We start from the raw sequence: 20,912 nt of genomic DNA on the forward strand, positions 1-20,912 counted from the left end.
CGACTTGGTCTTCGCTTCACACTTTTTCCAAATTTTACAAATTTTATTCCTTTGCTTCTTCGGAGGCTGTTTTTGGGAGAAAGGTTCTTCAGGCAGTGGTTCCTTCCGTTTAATCCTGCCTTGTCCCTCCCATCATCCGTGTACTTTAGCTTTGTTATTGGTATCCCATAAGTAATGGATGATCCGTGGACTGGATACACTTAACAAGAGAAAACATAATTTATGCTTACCTGATAAATTTATTTCTCTTGTAGTGTATCCAGTCCATGGCCCGCCCTGTCCTTTTTAAGGCAGGTCTAAATTTTAATTAAACTACAGTCACCACTGCACCCTATGGTTTCTCCTTTCTCTATTTGTTTTCGGTCGAATGACTGGATATGACAGTGAGGGGAGGAGCTATATAGCAGCTCTGCTGTGGGTGATCCTCTTGCAACTTCCTGTTGGGAAGGAGAATATCCCATAAGTAATGGATGATCCGTGGACTGGATACACTACAAGAGAAATAAATTTATCAGGTAAGAATAAATTATGTTTTTCAAATAAAGATAGCAATATAACGAATAAAAATTAATAATAGGAGTAAATTAGAAAGTTGCTTAAAATTGCATGCTCCTATCTGAATCACAAAAGAAAAAAATTGGGTTCAGTGTCCCTTTAATGGTTTTAAATCGCAAATCTGTATGGTTTCAGAAGAAATTGTTTGCCCCAATCTTTATTGAGATATCTAGCACAAACTTTAACACCAAGTTTAAAACATACTGTACATAAACATACTTACTCACAGTAGTATTTACATATGTTTCAATATTACAGTCTAAAGATGTGGTTCAAACTTGCTATGGCTGGGAGGGTGAAGTCTGCTTCAATGTAGAGCAGTGTTCACAGAAAATGTCACCAGCTGGGGGGCATTATGAAGTAGCTGGGGGATAGTGTAATACTTCATAATATGCTAACATTTTCTTCTATCTTTAGCTCAAATTAATTGCTTTTTTTAACAAAAATGTATTTAATGATAATTTGCACAATAAACATTGAAAACTTTTAATACTATCTAATTTTACTTAAATTTTAGCCGTGTGGTGAGTAAAATCAGCCAGAGGGTGCACCCAATAAAAAGGCCCTGGGTAGAACACTGTAGAGCAGCAATAGTTTTGGGTTGCAAGAAATACTGATATTCCATCTTGAGGTTTTTTTTTTCCCCTTCTTCTTTATGGGATTAGAGGAAAAAGATTTTGTGAAGCATGATAAAAATGACTGCTGCCTCCAAATATAACATACTTTTCATTGACTCTTTTCCAGTAGAGACTTATGATGAAAAGGCTCAGCCTACTGTGAGGAGAAGTAGCTACTCCAATCCTACATCTAGTGGTGGCTACCATTATTCACAGCCTTCCATGCCTCTGATGACCCCTCCATCAGGTGAGTTAGCGACTGTGCTTACTAAGAAGTTTAATGGCAATAGCGGTAATAAGGATTCTGGTCCTTTGACTACTAATATCTTTAATAAAGACTTGCAACATGGAGAAGATATACAGGTGAAACTCAAAAAATTAGAACATCGTGCAAAAGTTAATTTATTTCACTAATGCAACCTAAAAGGTGAAACTAATATATGAGAGAGACTCATTACATGCAAAGCAAGATAGTTCAAGCCGTGATTTTTCATAATTGTGATGATTATGGCTTACAGCTCATGAAAACCCCAAATCCACAATCTCAGAAAACTAGAATTTCTTTTTTAAGACATGAGTCCACGGATCATCTTAATTACTAATGGGATATTCACCTCCTGGTCAGCAGGAGGCGGCAAAGAGCACCACAGCAGAGCTGTTAAATAGCTCCGCCCTTCCCTCCCACTCCAGTCATTCTCTTTGCCTACGTTAGTGCTAGGAAGTGGTAAAGTGAGGTGTTCGATAAGATTCTTCAATCAAGAGTTAATTATTTTTAAAAGTAGTGCAAGATTGTGCTGCTTTGTCCTGTGGTGTAGCCGTAGTCCATATCGGTCTCTTCAGTAGAGCATTGGTGGCTTTAGAGCAATGGGAACTTGTGGGACATAATTCTCACTGCGCCTCCCATATTGATGCTGCCCTAACCCTGAAAACCTGAGGGACCTTACTCAGTTTTTTCTTTTATCACAGGTCCATAGGAGGGAGAGGACCTCTTAAACCTGGGAACTCCCTTGCTGTCAGGCAGAAGATGAGGTAAGTGCTGACTTTTTTTTTCTGGGGGTAGAAAGGACATCTGAGAAAAAAGTTTGGGTACTTTATTATTTTATTCAAGCCTCATTAAAATTGGGATAGATTCTGCTATTGTGTTAGGGGACACTATGACAGCTTGGACGCAGGCACTGGGGCTGAATGCGACGTGACCCTCATCTCCCGGCGGTTTCATAACATAATATTAACCGACCGGGAAATTACATGTTAACTACTACGAGTTTGGGCGCTGCTACAGGAAAATTAGAGCAAGCTCAGTACGTAGGGGGTTATTGTGTTAAAATATACAAACGGACTACGCAGTTGTATAAAAAGCTGGTCAATCTGTTATTTGTTTACTGTAGTTAAACTATGGATAATGGCAACAGAGGAGAGAGTTATTGATACGCCCACAATGGGCGGAACTTATGTGGCGCCAATTTAGTTGCGCAACTTGTTCCTAACTCTTCCAGTTATCGGAAGGAACGGAGGCTGTTTAGTTTGAGTTTTTGCGCTTAGAGCAGCTCTTCAGTTGCAGCAGAATTTTGTGTGGATGGGCTGGCAGGCACCTCAGCTGCGTTTAGCTGAGGTGTAGAGGAGGTTTGCAGAGGCGGACTTCCTTATGTACCAATCCACCCATTTCTGCCTGCATAAGAATAAAAAGTTAATCTTTAAAATGTAATGAGACAGTAACGTCTTACGTGATTTAATACATACACACATTATCATGTCACAGTGCCTTCCTGGCTAATTAAGCATCTTTAAAGGCACATGAACATTGTGTTTCAATTTAATTAAAAAAGTTAAGTCTTTTATTTGAATATGCTTCATATGTGAGTCAGTTTGGTTCAAGAGACCCTACAGAAGTGTCACCTTATGTTTTTTGTAGCAAGTGTGGATCCTCAAATCCTTTTCTTTGTTCATTATGTTATGAGAACTATAGGGATTAAAAAAAAAAAAAAAAAAATCTCCTCAAATGTTAATAAATTTTTATAGCCCACACATGCAGTGCCCTGCGATTCCTCACTAACTCCATTTGGAGTTACTTGCAAGATGCTATTCCGAATGTTTCTTCCCTGTAACCTATAGGGAATATACTTTGGTAGTATATAAGGGGAGAAAATCTCAGACTCTGTCTGGGTAATTCCTTTATCTAATAATGAAGTAATTTAAGCTTGAACACCTCCATTTGTTCCCTATGGAGGTTTTAACTATCTGAACGACTCCGACTTTCTAGCGTAGTCGACCCTAACCCGTACAGTAAAGCTATACGATTTTTTTTTTTGATGTGCCCTCCAAGGTGTACGTAATTTCTGGTACCAGAAATCGGGTACCCTTTTTTCCTCCTAACTTTAATGGATGTTTCTGGTGCCAGACTCTATTGAGGAGTCTTGGCTGACGGTTCCCAGGAGGTATAATAACGTATCTACACTAGGGTTTACAACGACTACATGCAATGTTCACATTACTAGTGTGGCAATATAAATAATATATCTATCTATCCAGGACTGGATATGGGCCTTGAAGTTAACCAACTTATTCTCTTCAGAGGCTTGCCTTCAGGGGAAGTTAAGTTTTCAAGCTTCCTATAATAATCCGCAGAGTATTAGGATTAAGATCCTGGTCTGCGGATGTCTCATCTAAGTCTAAACCTTGGGGATCCTTACAAGGGAAGGACCTGGTTTGATGGAAATAACTCAGATATTACGGGATATAAGGACTTTTCCCTCCCTCAGGATAAGAGAAATAACTTGGAACAATCTAAACCTGCATGGAGACCTAACCAATCTTGGACTATGGGAAAGCAGTCCAAGAAGCCTACAATTGAATCCAAGACAACATGAAGGGCATGCCCCCGATCCGGGACCGGATCTTGTAGGGGGCAGACTCTCCTTCGCTCGGGTTTGGGTTCAGGATCCCTGGGCAATAGAGATTGTGTCCCAGGGATACAAACTAGAGTCCAAAAGTTTTTCTCCCAGAGGCAGGTTTCTACTTTCAAGGTTATCTGCAAACCAGACAAAGAGAGAGGCGTTCTTACGTTGCGTAAGAGACCTCTGCCCTGGGAGTGATTGTTCCTGTTCCAGTACTGGAACAGGGGCAGGGTTTTTATTCCAATCTGTTCGTGGTTCCCAAAAAAAGAGGGAACCTTCAAACCAATTTTAGACCTCAAGAGTCTAAACAAATCTCTAAGGGTTCCGTCCTTCAAGATGGAAACTATTCGTTCCATTCTTCCCTTAATCCAGGAGGGTCAATTTATGACAACTGTGGATTTAAAGGATGCGTACCTACATGTTCCGATTCACAGGGATCATCACAGGTTATTAAGGTTTGCCTTCCAGGACAAGCACTTCCAATTCATGGCTCTTCCTTTCGGGCTGGCCACTGCTCCCAGAATTTTCACAAAGGTTCTGCGATCGCTGTTAGACGATATTCTAATCCAGGCACCATCTTTTCAGCAAGCAAGATCCCACACTGACATAGTGTTATCCTTCCTGAGAACTCATGGGTGGAAGATACATTTGGAAAAGAGTTCCCTAGTTCCAGACACAAGGGTCACCTTCTTGGGAACAATAATAGACTCCCGTAGCGGCAATGGACATCATCCCATTTGCTCGGTTCCACCTCAGACCTCTGCAGTTAAGCATGCTCAGACAATGGACCGGAGACTATGCAGACTTGTCTCCTCGAATAACTCTGGACCAGGAGACAAGGGACTCTCTTCAATGGTGTTTGTCTATGGATCATTTTTTCCAGGGAACCTGCTTTCACAGACCATCTTGGGTGATTGTGACAACGGACGCCAGCCTTCTGGGGTGGGGAGCAGTCTGGGGCTCCCTAAAGGTTCAGGGTCTGTTCTTCTTCCTATAAACATTCTGGAACTGAGAGCGATCTACAATGCTCTCCTGTCCTAGCCTCAGTTAGCCACGCTCCAGTTTATCAGGTTCCAGTCGGACAACATAACTACAGTGGCTTACATCAATTATCAGGGAGGAACGATGAGTTCCTTAGCGATGGCAGACTTTTCATCCGGGAGAGTGGGAGCTCCATCCATAAATGTTCTCCAACCTGATTCTCAATTGGGGTCAGCAGGAATTGGATCTCATGCCATCTCGACAGAATGCCAAGCTCCCTAGATACGGGTCAAGGTTCAGGGACCCCCAGGCGGAACTTATAGATGCTCTGGCGGTTCCTTGGAACTTCAGTCTAGCATACCTATTTCCTCCGTTTGTTCTTCTTCCTTGGATAATTGCTCAAATCAAACAGGAAAGGGCCTCAGTGATCCTCACCGGCATAGCCTCGCTGGATTTGGTACGCAGATCTGGTGGAGATGGCATCCCTGCCGCCCTGGAGACTTCCGTTGAGGAAGGACCTTCTGATTCAAGGGCCCTTCCTTCACCCAAATCTAGTTTCTCTGAAGCTGACTGCTTGGAGATTGAATGCTTAATTTTATCCAAGCGGGGGTTTTCTGACTTGGTCGTAGAGACCATGATTCAGGCTTGTAAGCCTGTGACTAGAAGGATTTACCATAAGATTTGGCGTAAATATCTCTATTGGTGTGAATCTAAGGGCTACTCATGGAATAGAGTTAGGATTCCTAGAATTTTGTCCTTTCTCCAAGAAGGTTTGGAGAAGGGTTTATCGACGAGTTCTTTAAAGGGTCAAATCTCGGCCTTATCTATTTTGTTACACAAACGTCTGGCGGATGTCCCAGATTAACAATCATTTTGTCAGGCCTTGGTCAGGATCAGGCCTGTTTTCAAACCAGTTACTCCTCCATGGAGTCTTACTTTAGTTCTAGAGTTTTTCAAGGGGCTCCATTTGAGCCTAGGCATTCCTTAGATTTTAAGTTGTTATCTTGGAAGGTTTTGTTTCTTGTTGCTATTTCTTCTGCTCGTAGAGTATCAGAGCTCTCAGTATTGCAGTATGAGTCTCCTTATCTTATTTTCCATTCAGATAAGGTGGTTTTACGTACAAAACTAGGATTTCTTCCTAAGGTTGTTTCCGATAGGAATAATTAATCAGGAGATTGTTGTTCCTTCTTTGTGTCTTAATCCTTCTTCTCAGGATGTGGTCCGTGCTTTAAAGTTTTACCTGCAGGTGACTAAGGACTTTCGTCAGTCTTCTTCTTTGTTTGTGATTTTCTCAGGAAAACGTAAGGGACAGAAAGCTACGGCTACTTCTCTCTCTCTTTTTGGCTGAAAGGTATCATACGTTTTGCATATGAAACTGCTGGACAGCAGCCTCCCGAGAAGGTTACGGCTCATTCCACGAGGGCTGTTGCTTCCTCATGGGCATTCAAAAATGAAGCTTCTGTGGAACAGATTTGCAAGGCTGCAACTTGGTCCTCTCTTCACACTTTTTCAAAATTCTGTAAATTTGACACTTTTGCCTCGGCTGAGGCTGCTTTTGGGATAAAGGTTCTTCAAGCAGTGGTGCCTTCCGTTTAGGTGCCCTGTCTTGTCCCTCCCGTATCATCTGTGTACTCTAGCTTGGGTATTGGATCCCATTAGTAATTAAGATGATCCGTGGACTCATCATGTCTTAAAAAAGAAAATTTATGCTTACCTGATAAATTTATTTCTTTTTTGACACTATGAGTCCAGGGCCTGCCCTGTTCTTGTAAGACAGGTTGTTGGTTATTATAAAATTCAGACACCTGCACCTTGGCTTTTCCTTTCTTTCCTTAACTTCGGTCGAATGACTGGAGTGGGAGGGAAGGGGGGAGCTATTTAACAGCTCTGCTGTGGTGCTCTTTGCTGACCTCCTGCTGATCCCAAAAGCTGGCTGCTTTTGGGATAAAGGTTCTTCAAGCAGTGGTGCCTTCCGTTTAGGTGCCCTGTCTTGTCCCTCCCGTATCATCTGTGTACTCTAGCTTGGGTATTGGATCCCATTAGTAATTTAAGATGATCCGTGGACTCGTGTCAAAAAAGAAATACATTTATCAGGCAAGCATAAATTTTCTTACTACATGCAATAATAATAAAACAAGGATTGTACATAGAACAATATCAGACCTCTGAAAAGTATAAGCATGCATACTGGATGTACTTGGTTTGGGCCCCTTTTGCAGCAATTACTGCCTCAATGCGGCGTGGCATGGAAGCTTTCAGCGTGTGGCACTACAGAGGTGTTATGGAAGACCGGGATGCTTCAATAGCTGCCTTCAGCTCTTCTGCATTGTTCAGTCTCATGTCTCTCATCTTTCTCTTGGCAATGCCCCATAGATTCTCTATGGGGTTCAGGTCAGGCGAGTTTGCTGGCTAATCAAGCACAGTAATCCCACGGTAATTGAACCAGGTTTTTGTGCTTTTGGCAGTGTGGGCAGGTGCAAAGTCCTGCTGGAAAATGAAGTTTGCATCCCCATAGAGCTCGTCTGCGGAAGGAAGCATGAAGTGCTCCAAAATCTCCTGGTAGACGGCTGCATTGACCCTGGACTTAATGAAGCACAGTGGACCAACACCAGCAGATGACATGGCTCCCCAAATCAACACAGACTGTGGAAACTTCACACTGGACTTCAAGCATCTTGCAGTGTGTGCCTCTCCATTCTTCCTCCATACTCTGGGTCCTTGGTTTTCAAATGAGATTCAAAATTTGCTCTCATCAGAAAAGAGGACTTTGGACCACTGAGCAACAGACCAGGTCTGTTTTTCTTTAGTCCAGGTAAGACGCTTCTGACATTGTTTGTTGTTCAGGAGAGGCTTGACAAGAGGAATACGACATTTGAAGCCCATGTCCAGGATCCATCTGTGTGTGGTGACTCTTGATGCACTGACTCCAGCCTCAGTCCACTCCTTGTGAAAGTCCCCAACACTTGAATGGCCTTTTCCTGACAATTCTCTCCAGGCTGCGGTCATCCCTGCTGCTTGTGCACCTTTTTCTTCCACACTTTTCCCTTCCACATAACTTTCTATTAATGTGCTTTGATACAGCACTTTGGGAACATCCAACTTCTTTTGCAATTACCTTTTGAGGCTTTCCCTCCTTATGGAGGGTGTCAATTATGGTTTTCTGCACAACTGTCAGGTCAGCAGGCTTTCCCATGATTTTGATTCCTACTGAACCAGACTGAGAGACCATTTAAAAGGCTCAGGAACCATTTGCAGGTGTTATGACTTAATTAGCTGATTAGAAAGGGACACTTTGAGCCTAGAATATTGCACCTTTTCACAATATTCTAATTTTCTGAGATTGTGGATTTGGGGTTTTCATGAGCTGTAAGCCATAATCATCACAATTATGACAAATCACGGCTTGAACTTGCTTTGCATGTAATGAGTCTATCTCATATATTAGTTTCACCTTTTTTAGGTTGCATTAGTGAAATTAACTTTTGCACAATATTCAAATTTTTCGAGTTTCACCTGTAGATGTGCAAGTATGTTTATTAAAATTTATTTTTTGTGCGTTTTTTTCTCCAAGTGTTAAAAAGGCCGGTTTCTATTGAGGAGCTGTTGGCACCAGGAGCCCCCTTCATCAGGAAAACCTTAAATGTGAGTACTAAATAGGAGAAAAGCCCTTGGCACAGGTTTTCACATGCATGAGAAGTTGGTTGTCACAATTTTATGCATGAGGAGTGAATGGCTATACATTTCACCAACATAGAGGGATTTGAGATATTTGATTAAAACTTCAGATTTACTAAAGAAGAAAAAAATAAACATTTCAGTCATTTTACGAAGTATTCTGGGAAGTTAAGTACTTTGTTATTTTGACATTTTCGTACATTCAATACAATTTTTTTTTTTCATGCATACTTGAACTAAGAATTTTTCATACCAGTGGTGAGAGTCCAGGATCCTTTACTCTTGGAGGAGGCAAACATTCCCAAACCCCAAGAGCTCTATAAAACCTGTTCACCCTACACATACCTTGGTCTTTACTTTGCCTTCGCTGGAGGTAGTTAAAGAGTGAAGACAGAAAGGGGTTTTCAGTGTATATTGAGGCCCGGTTTCCCCTTAGATTACAGTGCTTGTCAAAAGGATGTATATGGGGTTTATGATTCTTTTTTTAACCTCCATTTTTCATAAACCCTCTAACTTGTAGCAGGGACTTGTCTTTTGCCTCCCTTTTTATAGATCTACAATATAATGCTATCTCATAACCTATGCTGATATGTCTGCTGCTTGCTTGCTAGTGGACGAGTGTCTACTGGTAAATATCATTTTATTAACATCTAGACACTCGTATAGCTATGTTTTGTGCACTATATATATATATATCTCTCCTTGGGACAGATCGTTTTCGCTGTTCCCTTGCCGTTTTGCACGGCTCTGCTTTTTTTAGCGCACTTTGTTTTTTCGCACGTCAGCCTCTGTTTTACTTACGTTTGGTTAACGCTTGTTGAGTTAGCGCACATCCATTTAGTCTTTCTCTGTTTTATTTTTTTCATGTGTCAGTTTACGCATGTCGGGTTAGCGCACGTTCGTTCTAGGTTATGTAAACGTTGGGTTTTGCTGCACAAAATTCCCTTTTTAGTTGTAAAGCTTTCTGCACGCACTAAGGAGTGTTATCTGTCTTTGGTTTCAATGTTAATTTCTCCTACTTTGTTTTGCAGTTTGGCTTAGTGCACATTGTACCTGTGAGTCAATTTTTAAAAGTTTCTTAGGAGGGGATTTCCATTACTCAAGAGCTTTTTAAGGGGATTATAGTGTTTTATTGCATTGCTTTGCCATATGCTATAATGTAGCAGTCAAATTCTGTTCCTAAATCTACCCAAGAAACTGAGTCAACTGAACACCTTTTTACAATTATTAGGTGTGCTTATTGTAAGAAAGCTGAAGTGCCTTCTCCAGATCATTTATGTGACTCATGTTTTGATTTGTTAATGTAATCAGTCCAATCTAGCTCTCCCAAAAACAAACAAGCGTAAAAGGTCAGTTCAGATTTTATCTTCTACAAGTGCTTTGTGCCCTGAGACCAGGGATACCGTTTTTGTCTTCAGATGGTGACGTTTACTCTGGGTCTTAATAACTTTAAGGATTAAAGATCATAAAATTTCTGATAAGCCATGTAATTGTTTAAATTCAGTTTTCAAGACTGTCGTTAATCTCCCTGGGGTTTTCCCTGTACCTGATGCTGTCTCTGACATGATTTCTAGGGCTGTAAGGTTTAAAAGTTATATCCTTTTACCTGCTGCTAATTTAGATTTATGGGAAATGGTTCCCAAGGTGGATGGGGCCATTTCCACTGTGGCTAAACATACTTCTATTCCTTTAGAACACAGTACTTCTGTTAAATACCCTTTAGACAGAAAGTTAGTCTTTTCATAGAAGGGCCTTTTTACATGCAGGTTATATTCTCAGGTCAGCAGTTTCTATTGGTTATGTAGCTGCTGCTTCTACTTACTGGTAGTCTAGTCTTTCAGGGCAGTATTCTGAAGACTCTGCTAGTGCATAACTTTTGGGTTTGCTTAAGAGTCTAGTTTCTGAGGTTTGCCTTTCTGGACAGGCATTTTTTCAGTTTGTTGCTCTACCTGGTCTGGCTACAACTCCAAGAATATTCACAAAATTTCTGGGTGCCCTTTTGTGTGTGTGACCAGGTCTCCGGGTATTTCAGTGTTTCCATACCTGGATGACATCTTGATTCAAGCTCCATCTTTTCCTTTAGCAGAATCTCACACCAACTGACTTTCTGTTTCTTCAACAGCATGGTTGGAGGATCAATTTTCTAAAGAGTATTTTGGTTCATTAGACAAAGCTAACTTTCTTGGGTTTTCAAATAGATTCAGTATCCATGAGTCTTTCTCTAACAGAGTAGAGAACGTTAAAATTGGTTTCAGCTTGTCTGAACCTTCATTGGCTCTGTGTATGAAAATCCTGTTATCCATTATTGCAGCCTCAGATGCAGTTCCTTTTTCTCAATTTCATATGATGCCCTTTGTATGTTGCGTCTATGGTGCAGGGATTATACTTGGCTGTCTCAAATGATATTTTTAGATTTCCAGTACAAGTCAGTCTCTAATTTGGTGGCAAGATCATTGTTTGCTCATCCTACTTGGACTTTGATCACTGCAGATGCAAGTCTCTCAGGTTGGGGAGCTGTTTGCTGGTCAGTGACCACACAGGGAGTTTGGGATCCGTGGTTGGCAAGGTTAACAATCAATGTTCTAAAACTCGTTGCAATTTTCAGAGCCCTTCAAGCTTGGCCTCTTTTGAAGATGGAGTATTATCTCCATTTCCAGACAGATAATGTCACTGCAATAGCTTATGTCAACCATCGGGGGAGCTTGCAGTTCCTTGGCAATGATGGAGGTGTCTTGGATTCTCTCCTGGGCAGAAATCAATTTGTGTCTAGTCTTTGTAATTCATAGTGAATAACTAGGGGGCAGATTTTCTCAGTTGTCAGTCTCTGCATTCAGTGGAGTGGTCTCTTCACCAGGATGTGTTCAATTAGATTGTGGCTATTTGGGGTCTGTGAGAAATAGATCTGATGGCCTCTTATTTGAGCAACAAACTTCCCAAGTATTTTGCGAGGTCCAGAGATTCTCAGGCAGAGTTAGTTGATGCTGTAGTAGTTCCCTGGCCTTCTCAGCCTGCTTATTTGTTTCCACATCTGGTTCTTTTTCCAAGATAAGGTTAGATAAGTTGTCTGTAATCCTGTTTGGCCCCGCAGGATTTGGTAACCAGATCTGGTTCAGATGTCCAGTTGCCCTCCTTGGCTTCTTCCTCTGTGATCAGATTTTATTGTCCCAAGGTCTTTTTTTCCATCCAGATCTCAAGTCTCTGAACTTAATGGCCTGGAATTTGAAAGCTTAGTCTCAACATAGGATTTTCTCTGATTTTGTGATTTAAACCTTAATTCAGACTCGTAAACACGTAACTAGGAAGATCTATCACAAGGTCTGTAAGGCCTTTAGAGAACTGGAAGTTAGTCCAAGAAAAATCATAATCTATACACCAGGAAATAAAGGGGCAGATTTCTGCTGTTTGTCATGTTCCACAGAAAGATTGCTTATCTTCCTAGTATTCATAGTTTTGTTCAGGATGTGGTTCGTATTAAAGGGACAGTCCACTTCCAAAATGTTATTGTTTAAAAAGATAATCCCTTTATTACCCATTACCCAGTTTTGCACAACCAACATGTTTATATTAATGTTAAGGTAAAGTTTTTGCAATTCCAAGACCTTATTAGATTTGCTAATATTACCTTAAGCTAATGGCTAAATTATTTTCTCAATTGATTTTATATTTTTCCTAAATATAAAAATCTGTACCGTTATGACTCCTCCCAAACCCTATTTCCTGTTTTTTTTTTGTCTCTGGCGTATAGAGCGGTCCCACCCGCTCTATACGTCTCTCAAAAGCGCGTTTGCGATGCTCAGTTGAACTGCGTATGCGCTAATCGGCAATCTCACTCTATTATGCGCATGTGTACTGATTTTCAAATGCTGATAATTCTGATCTTTGATTTTAATGTGAAAGTTTTAGAAGTCAAGTGCTGTGCTTGTCCGTATCGGAGCGTTCTGTAAGCAGCCGATGACGTAGTGTTGGAATTCATAGACACCAACCAATGCACATTCACGAAACGGGAGCGAGCATGGATTCCTAGCTTCTGAAACAAGTAATACAGCATGCGCATAAGAGCAATGGGGAGTATAAAGGGTGACGGCCGCCTAACGGCCAGATTTTCAATTGGTTAAAAAACAAACGTGACCAACATAGAAAAAAAAACAAAAAAACAGAAAATGTTTTACAATGGCAATAAGTTTACTTACAAGCCAAATTAGACAAATTGATGAATGAAAGTCATATTTATTTGGGAGATATTACTATATAAGAGATTGAAAACAAGGTAAGTTTACCTTCACTTTAATTTACTTTTTACCTCTGTGATTACTTTGTATCTAAGCCTCTTCTGACAGCCCCCTTATCACATTGCTATTTATTTATTATCTATTGACTTGCATTTTAGCCAATTAGTGCTGTGTCCTGCGCAACTCCATGGAAGAGAGCACAAGGTTATCTATATGACTCGCGTGAATTAGCACTCTTGTGAAAAGCTAATAAAAAAGCATGTGATAAGAGGCTGTCTGTAGTGGCTTAGATACAGGCAGGCAAATTTGTTAATATCACAATGTTGGTTGTTGAAAGCTGGGTAATGTGTAGTAAAGGGGTTATTTATCTTTTTAAACATTAACAATTTTGGTGTAGACTGTTCCTTTAAAACCGTTATCAAGCCTATCTCTCCAATATGTAATCTTAACCTGGTGTTAAGGGTTTTGCAGGCTCCTCCTTTTGAACCTATGCATAAATTGGACATTAAACTATCTTGGCCCTCCCTGGTAATAATTACCAGTGAAAAGCCCCCCCCCCCACCCAAGGGCCGTAGACAGAACCAACCACTCCCCTTCCTCTATGAAAATAACTCCCAAGCACCACCCCTTCCTCTTCCTAGTACTGTCCAGCCAGAAGGTGGTCAGAGCTGGGAATATCTCCCCAAACTGTGTTTCTGAGTATGTTCCTACTTGTCAGTGGTTTATAGCACCAGGGCATTTTTGCCATGTATGCATTTATGCACCCAATAAGTCTTTGGGTTTCGGCCACTGGTTTGGTGTGTGGGGTAAGCCTCTCCATCGAGAGTTGCTGTGTGGGGGCCGCCATGTTCTGTCATGGTGTGTGGCATTGCTGGGGTCTCATCTAATGGGCTGCTCTGAGTGCTCATGTGTGTACTTTAAATTTAGCCTCACCGTTGGCCTTTTTTGTTGCGCTGAAAGATCTACTATGATATAGGCTCCTCCTTTTGGAAAATATGCATAAATTGGACATTATACTACTTTCTTTGATAGTGCTATTTCTTTGCCAGAAGAGTTTTTGAGTTATTTGCTCTTTCCTGTGAACCTCCTTTATCTGATTTATCATCAGGATAAGGCTGTTTTATGGACATCATATGTTTTTTTTTGCCTAAGGTTGTTGACAACATTAACAGAGAGATTATTGTTCATTCTTTGTGTCCTAATCCTTTGCATTCTTTCAATGTTTTTAGTAGCATCAATGTAATAATACAATGCCCTAAGGACTTAAGACAGACTTCCAAAGTCAGAAAGTTAGCTTTTTCTTTGTCCTTAGTTAAAACTTTTTATTCACAAAGCTTACTTGGAGGCAGCTCAGCCTCTACCGCAACAGATTACTGCTAATTCTACTAGGTCAGTTGACACTTCTTGGGCTTTCAAGAATGAAGCTTCAATTGATCAGATTTGTAATGCAGCTACTTGGCCTTCTTTGGATACTTTTACTAAATTCTAAAATATATATGTTTTGACTTCTTCTGAAGCTGCCTTTGGTAGAAAGGGTTCTTCTGGCAGTTGCCGGTTTTTTATTTATTTTAAGTGCATTAAAAAAAAAATTGGGGGGATTGGGGATTTAATTTATCAGTGAAAAATATGTTTTTAAATTGTTCCCTTTACGTTATTACTCGTGGATTCCACAGCTTGGGTATTACCAGAAGTAATGGATCGTAGACTCTGACCACCTGTATGAAAGAAAACATTTGTAGCTATTGGGACACCGCAGTGGAAGGTACCCGGCCGAAATTTCTTTTCACAAAAGGCAATCCCCAACCTGTACTCGATTGTGCGAAAGGTAGTAATGGCATGTCTGGCACACAGTGTTGGGGCAAGGGTCCATCTGACCACTGATAGCTGGTCTGCAAAGCATGGTCAGGGCAGGTATATCACCTACACTGTGCATTGGGTAAACCTGCTGACGTTTGACAAGCATGGAATGCGTGGCTCTGCAGAGGAGTTGGTGACACCGCCACGACTTGCAGTCAGGCCTGCTGCCACCTCCTCTACTCCTCCTACTCCATCCTCTTCCATAACCTCCTCGGCTGAGTCCTCTTCTGCTGCGTCTTGCTCCACATCAACGGCACCCCCCCAGCTCCCCAGGTACTATTCCACATCCCGGATACGGCAGTGTCACGCCATCTTGGGGTTGACTTGCCTGAAAGCAGAGATTCACACCGGACCAGCATTCCTGTTCGCCCTGAACGCACAGGTGGATCAGTGGCTGACTCCGCACTAACTGGAGATCGGCAAAGTGGTTTCTGACAACGGAAGTAATTTGGTGGCTGCATTGAAATTGGGCAAGTTGACACATGTGTGTAATCTGATCGTACAACGCTTTGTGCATAAGTACCCAGGCTTACAGGGCGTCCTGAAGCAGGCCAGGAAGGTATGTGGCCATTTCAGGCGTTCCTAGACGGCCATGGCGCACTTTTCTGATATCCAGTGGCTAAACAACATGCCAGTGAGGCGCTTGATTTGCGACAGCCCGACATGTTGGAATTCAACACTCCTAATGTTCGACCGCCTGCTCCAACAAGAAAAAGCTGTTAACGAGTATTTGTATGACCGGAGTGCTAGGACAGCCTCTGGGGAGCTGGGAATTTTTTTGCCACGTTACTGGGCGCTCATGCGTCCTTTTGAGGAGGTGACAAACCTAGTCAGTCGCAACGAAGGCACCATCAGCGACATCATACCATTTGTTTCCTTCCTGGAGCGTGCCCTGCGAAGAGTGCTGGATCAGGCCGTAGATGAGCGTGAAGAGGAAGAGTTGTGGTCACCATCACCACCAGAAACAGCCTTATCAGCTTCGCTTGCTGGACCTGTGGCAACGCTGGAAGAGGATTGTGAGGAAGAGGAGTCAGAGGAGGAATGTGGCTTTGAGGAGGAGGAAGACCAACTACAACAGGCATCCCAGGGTGCTCGTTGTCACCTATCTGGTACCCGTGGTGTTGTACGTGGCTGGGGGGAAGAAGATACCTTCAGTGAGATCACTGAGGACGAGGAACGGGACATGAGTAGCTCAGCATCCAACCTTGTGCAAATGGGGTCCTTCATGCTGTCGTGCCTGTTGAGGGACCCTCGTATAAAAAAGCTGAAGGAGAGCTACCTGTACTGGGTGTACAGGTACGCTACTAGACCCCCGGTATAAGCATAAAGTGCCTGAAGTGTTACCGAATTACTGCAAGTCGGAAAGGATGCAGCAGTTCCAAAATAAATTAAAAAGTATGCTTTACACAACGTATAAGGGTGATGTCACAGCACAACGGGAATCTAACAGGGGAAGAGGTGAAAGTAATCCTCCGACTCCAACGACCACGCCGGCAAGGACAGGACGCTTTACAGACGTGTTGTTGATGGAGGACATGCAGAGCTTTTTAAGTCCTATGCATCGCCACAGCCCTTCGGGGTCCACCCTCAGAGAACGACTCGACCGACAGGTAGCAGACTACTTCACCTTAACGGCAGATCTCGACACTCTCTGAGGAGCGATGAACCCCTTGACTACTGGGTGTGCAGGCTTGACCTGTGGCCTGAGCTATCCCAATTTGCGATAGAACTTCTGGCCTGCCCCGCTTCAAGTGTCCTGTCAGAAAGGACCTTCAGTGCAGCAGGAGGTATTGTCACTGAGAAGAGAAGTCGCCTAGGTCAAAAAAGTCTAGATTACCTCACCTTTATTAAGATGAATGAGGGATGGATCCCGAAGGGACTAACATTGGGCGATACATTTGACTAAAAAAGGCCTGATGAGATGAGCTGCCTTGGGCTAAAAATGGTCCACACGCTGCTGTATTTTATCTTCGAATGCCGGATGACTTGCGTGACTTATCCGCCACCAACTACGGTTCAAGCCGCAATGTTTTAGGGCGCTTTCTGCCTGGGAAACAAACATCAATTTTTCTGGCCGCTGCTACAGCAGCGGCTGCAACAATACCTAATTTTTCAGGCATGTGTACAATACATGCCAAATTTTTCTGGCCTCTGGTTCTGCACTGTGACTTCAAAAACCACACCACTCATATCTGGTGGCACAGTAGATTGCACGCGCAGTGCCCCAAATTTGAAGTAGGAGGATCGACCAAGCATCTTTTTCCATCTCCCGGTTCCTAAAATCCATGCCATATACACGACCCCTGATAGGGGGCGTAACGGGTATTAAACTGATCAGAATAGTACTACTTAACACACCACTCATATCTGGTGGCACAGTAGATTGCACGCACAGGGCCCCAAATTTGAAGTAGGAGGACCGACCAAGCATCTTTTTCCATCTCCCGGCTCCTGAAATCCATGCCATTATCTATCTATCAAATCTATCTATTTATCTATCAAATCTATCTATCGTATCTATCAAATGTATATTGCATCTATTGATCTATCTAATCTATGTATCTATCAAATCTATCTATCTCGTGGTTGTGCAAATGGATGGTTTGCGGTGCGTTAAACGGGGAGTTTGGTCTGTCACTGTGAAGCGGGCGTAACCCTTACACTACCTGATCGATACAACATCATACCTGATGTTTTAAAGCACGTTATTCCAAACAATTTAGGAATGTTAGGTAATTTATGCCCTTTATGGCTTAAAACCAGACTCTGCATCAACTATGTAATTTTACGTGGGAGTTTTGCCATGGATCCCCCTCCGGCATGCCACAGTCCAGGTGTTAGTCCCCTTGAAACAACTTTTCCATCACTATTGTGGCCAGAAAGAGTCCCTGTGGGTTTTAAAATTTGCCTGCCTATTGAAGTCAATGGCGGTTCTCCCGTTCGCGAACAGTTGCGGACGTTCGCGTTCGCCTTTCGTGAATGGAAAATTTTCAGTTTGCGACATCACTAACCACCATTAGTAAACTGGATGATGAACTAACAGAAACGAAAATGAAAAAATATCATAGAGACTGCAATGTTTACGAACTGAATGTAGTATATAACTGGAATCAGAACAGGCGCAATACGAGGAATAAAGGTAAAAAGAGAACGGATAATAAGAGTCACATTTTCCAGCTTTGAAGCTGACACATCAGATGAGAGCCCAAGAGCATCCACTCCGATTGGAGACAAAGAAACCTCTCAAATATTGGAGCAGTCGGTTAAACCCAAGAAGGGGTCAGTACACAGATCATTAGCTGAAATAACATCAGCAGGAAATGAGAGTGAACAGCACAAAAATAAGCGAGATACTTCAAAAAACGGATTACCGTCAGCAGAGGATATGGTCACCCCGGCAAGATATCCAAGCAGAAACCAGACAAGAAACAGAGGATCCAACATCAAGAAGAAATAACAGGGACAACCCATGATGGGAATGAAGATCTCAATGTGGTGAACCTTTCTACCATACCCTTGAGTACAGCAGAAACGGCAGTTTTATCCAAAGGCTTGGGGTTTGCCCCTAGTAAAGATTTTAATCTTATTCAAACCTTGATTGACTTCAACAGGTTTACCCGGAAGCTCACATTAAAAAGACACTTTGCAATGGCAAATATGAACTGCAACCAAGAAGGAATTTCTAATGGGTCTGTGGTTAATATTAATGAGAGCAGTATACTGGATGGACATATAATTACATCTAATGGAGACATTAACATAGACAGTTTAAATTTTGAAGATCAATGTCAAACTGTCAATTTATTGTCATTGGAAAGTGAGCGTACACGATTCAATGTAGATAATTTAAGTAACCCCAATATTAACTACAATAGTTTAGGTAAACATTTCTATCCCATCCAGATGAGGGGTGACTTTATAGAAGTTTTCCAGGGCTTGGTTGAACGGGATATTTACTCATTAGCAGATGAGATCAGCTAGAAAGAGGCCAACAAACATACAATGGGCAACAACCTTACTAAAAGGGAACAAAGTGTTTTAAAAAAATTACAAAATAATAAACCACTTATTATACAGGACTCTGATAAGGGGGATGCATAGTGGTACAGAACAGGTCACAATATGTTGAAGAAGCCCATAGACAGTTAAATGATAGTAAAACATATAAGAGATTGGCGTTCAATCCAACAAAGAGATATGTAGGTGAATTTAACTGTTTTCTTGATTTTTATATAAAATAGGGAATCATTACAAAACAAAGGGGGGATATACTCAAAGTGCATTTTCCGATAATACCGATTTTTAAACACTTACCTAAAATCCATAAATCTATGGTCTCTTCCCCCGGGTCGTCCAATTATATCTGGAATTGGCACCCTTGGGGAGAAACTTGGATCATTTATAGACACTATTTTACAACCTATAGTCCAGATAACACCAGCCTATCTAAGGGATACTAAGCATTTGTTAAAGGGACACTGAACCCAAATTCTTTCTTTTGTAATTCAGAAAGAGCATGCAATTTTAAGCAACTTTCTAATTTACTCCTATTATCAATTTTTCTTCGTTCTCTTGCTATCTTTATTTGTAAAAGAAGGCATCTAAGCTTTTTTTGGGTTCAGTACTCTGGACAGCACTTTTTTTTTATTGGTGGATGAATTTATCCACCAATCAGCAAGGACAACCCAGGTTGTTCACCAAAAATGGGCCGGCATCTAAACTTACATTCTTGCATTTCAAATAAAGATACCAAGAGAATGAAGAAAATTTTATAACAGACGTAAATTAGAAAGTTGCTTAAAATTTCATGCTCAATCTGAATCACGAAAGAAAATTTTTGGTTACAGTGTCCCTTTAAGATTGTTGGATTCAATACAGGTAGAGAAAGGAGACAGTCTTCTCACCATAGATGTAACCTCATTATATTCTTGTATCCCACATGAACAGGGTTTAACCCTTTCGTGACAGGGTTAAAGTGCCTACATCGGAACAACTGTTCCGATGTAGACAAATTGAAACTACGCGATCGTGCATACGATCGCAAGATTTAAATTATTGGATCGCATCTGGGGGGCGTCCCTACAATCCTAGGAACACCCTCCAGACCGCGATTAAATCCTTGAAGCACAGAAGGCTTCAGGACAGCCATTAGTTATGATGTTCTATTCCGTCATAACGGCTTTAAAGCCCAGTCTAATTATGACGGAATAGAACGTCATAACGGCATTAAAAGGTTAAAAGCTTTAGAAACTATGTTGAAGTTGTATACTAATTATGACAATAAGTATATTGGGTTCGTATGTGATGAGGTAAAATTCCTACTCAGCCATAACTGTTTTACTTTTGAAGGGGTATATTTTGTACAAAATCAAGGCACCACTATGGGTGCGAAATTTGCCCCCTCATATGCGAACTTATATCTGACCAACTTTGAATTTGAAAAAATCTTTCACGAATTTAATCCATAGAAATCAAATATAAAATTCTACCAGAGGTTTATCAATGACTTGATAATCATCTGGAAGGGAAAAGTGGAAGAGATAGGAGAATTTGTGAAATACTTAAATCACAATAATCAGAACTTGGGGTTTTTAAACCTTCATTTTTTCGAGCCAGTTACTCTGCTGTTGTACTCTGGCTCCATCTTGTGGTTCTCTTGGGAATTTACATGTATATCTGTGAAGCAAGCATTTAAAAACAATAATATAGTAACAATAACAGATTGTGCAAAATATAACTTGTTCAATTCCATAAATGCATTTCAATATTTCTATGTACTATATTGTGTCAGACCCTCATTTGATGGTATGTCCACATAAGTGAGCTCAAAAATAGCAAGATAAATCAAAATCTCTATTAAGATCCTTTGGAAACAAAGTTTCCAATTTGTGGATCCACCACATTTATTTCTGTTTCAGCAATGTCTTTCTGTCCATGCCATTCCTGGGCACCTTTATTTGCTTGATAATTTGCCATCTCAACTGGCTAATTCCGTGCCCTTTTTCCAGGAAGTGCTTGTACAGAGGGGCTTCCAATTTCTGGTGTCTTATGTTAGAACGATGCTGACTCATGCCTTCCCTTGCCTTTTGCGTTCTCTCCTAAAT

The 20,912-nt window shown here is 41.4% G+C and overlaps 1 protein-coding gene across 1 annotated transcript in view; it reads left to right on the forward strand.

Moving 5' to 3' along the window:
* The window catches only part of LOC128662312 (DEP domain-containing mTOR-interacting protein-like), a 50,949-nt gene that overhangs the window by 17,136 nt on the left and 12,901 nt on the right, over positions 1–20,912 (forward strand). The window contains exons 6-7 of the mRNA XM_053716119.1: positions 1,300–1,419; positions 8,619–8,689. Coding sequence (XP_053572094.1) covers positions 1,300–1,419; positions 8,619–8,689 — 191 coding nt within the window. The remainder of the gene's footprint in view (positions 1–1,299; positions 1,420–8,618; positions 8,690–20,912) is intronic.

This window comes from Bombina bombina, chromosome 1, assembly GCF_027579735.1.
Source record: "Bombina bombina isolate aBomBom1 chromosome 1, aBomBom1.pri, whole genome shotgun sequence".
Taxonomy (NCBI): domain Eukaryota; kingdom Metazoa; phylum Chordata; class Amphibia; order Anura; family Bombinatoridae; genus Bombina; species Bombina bombina.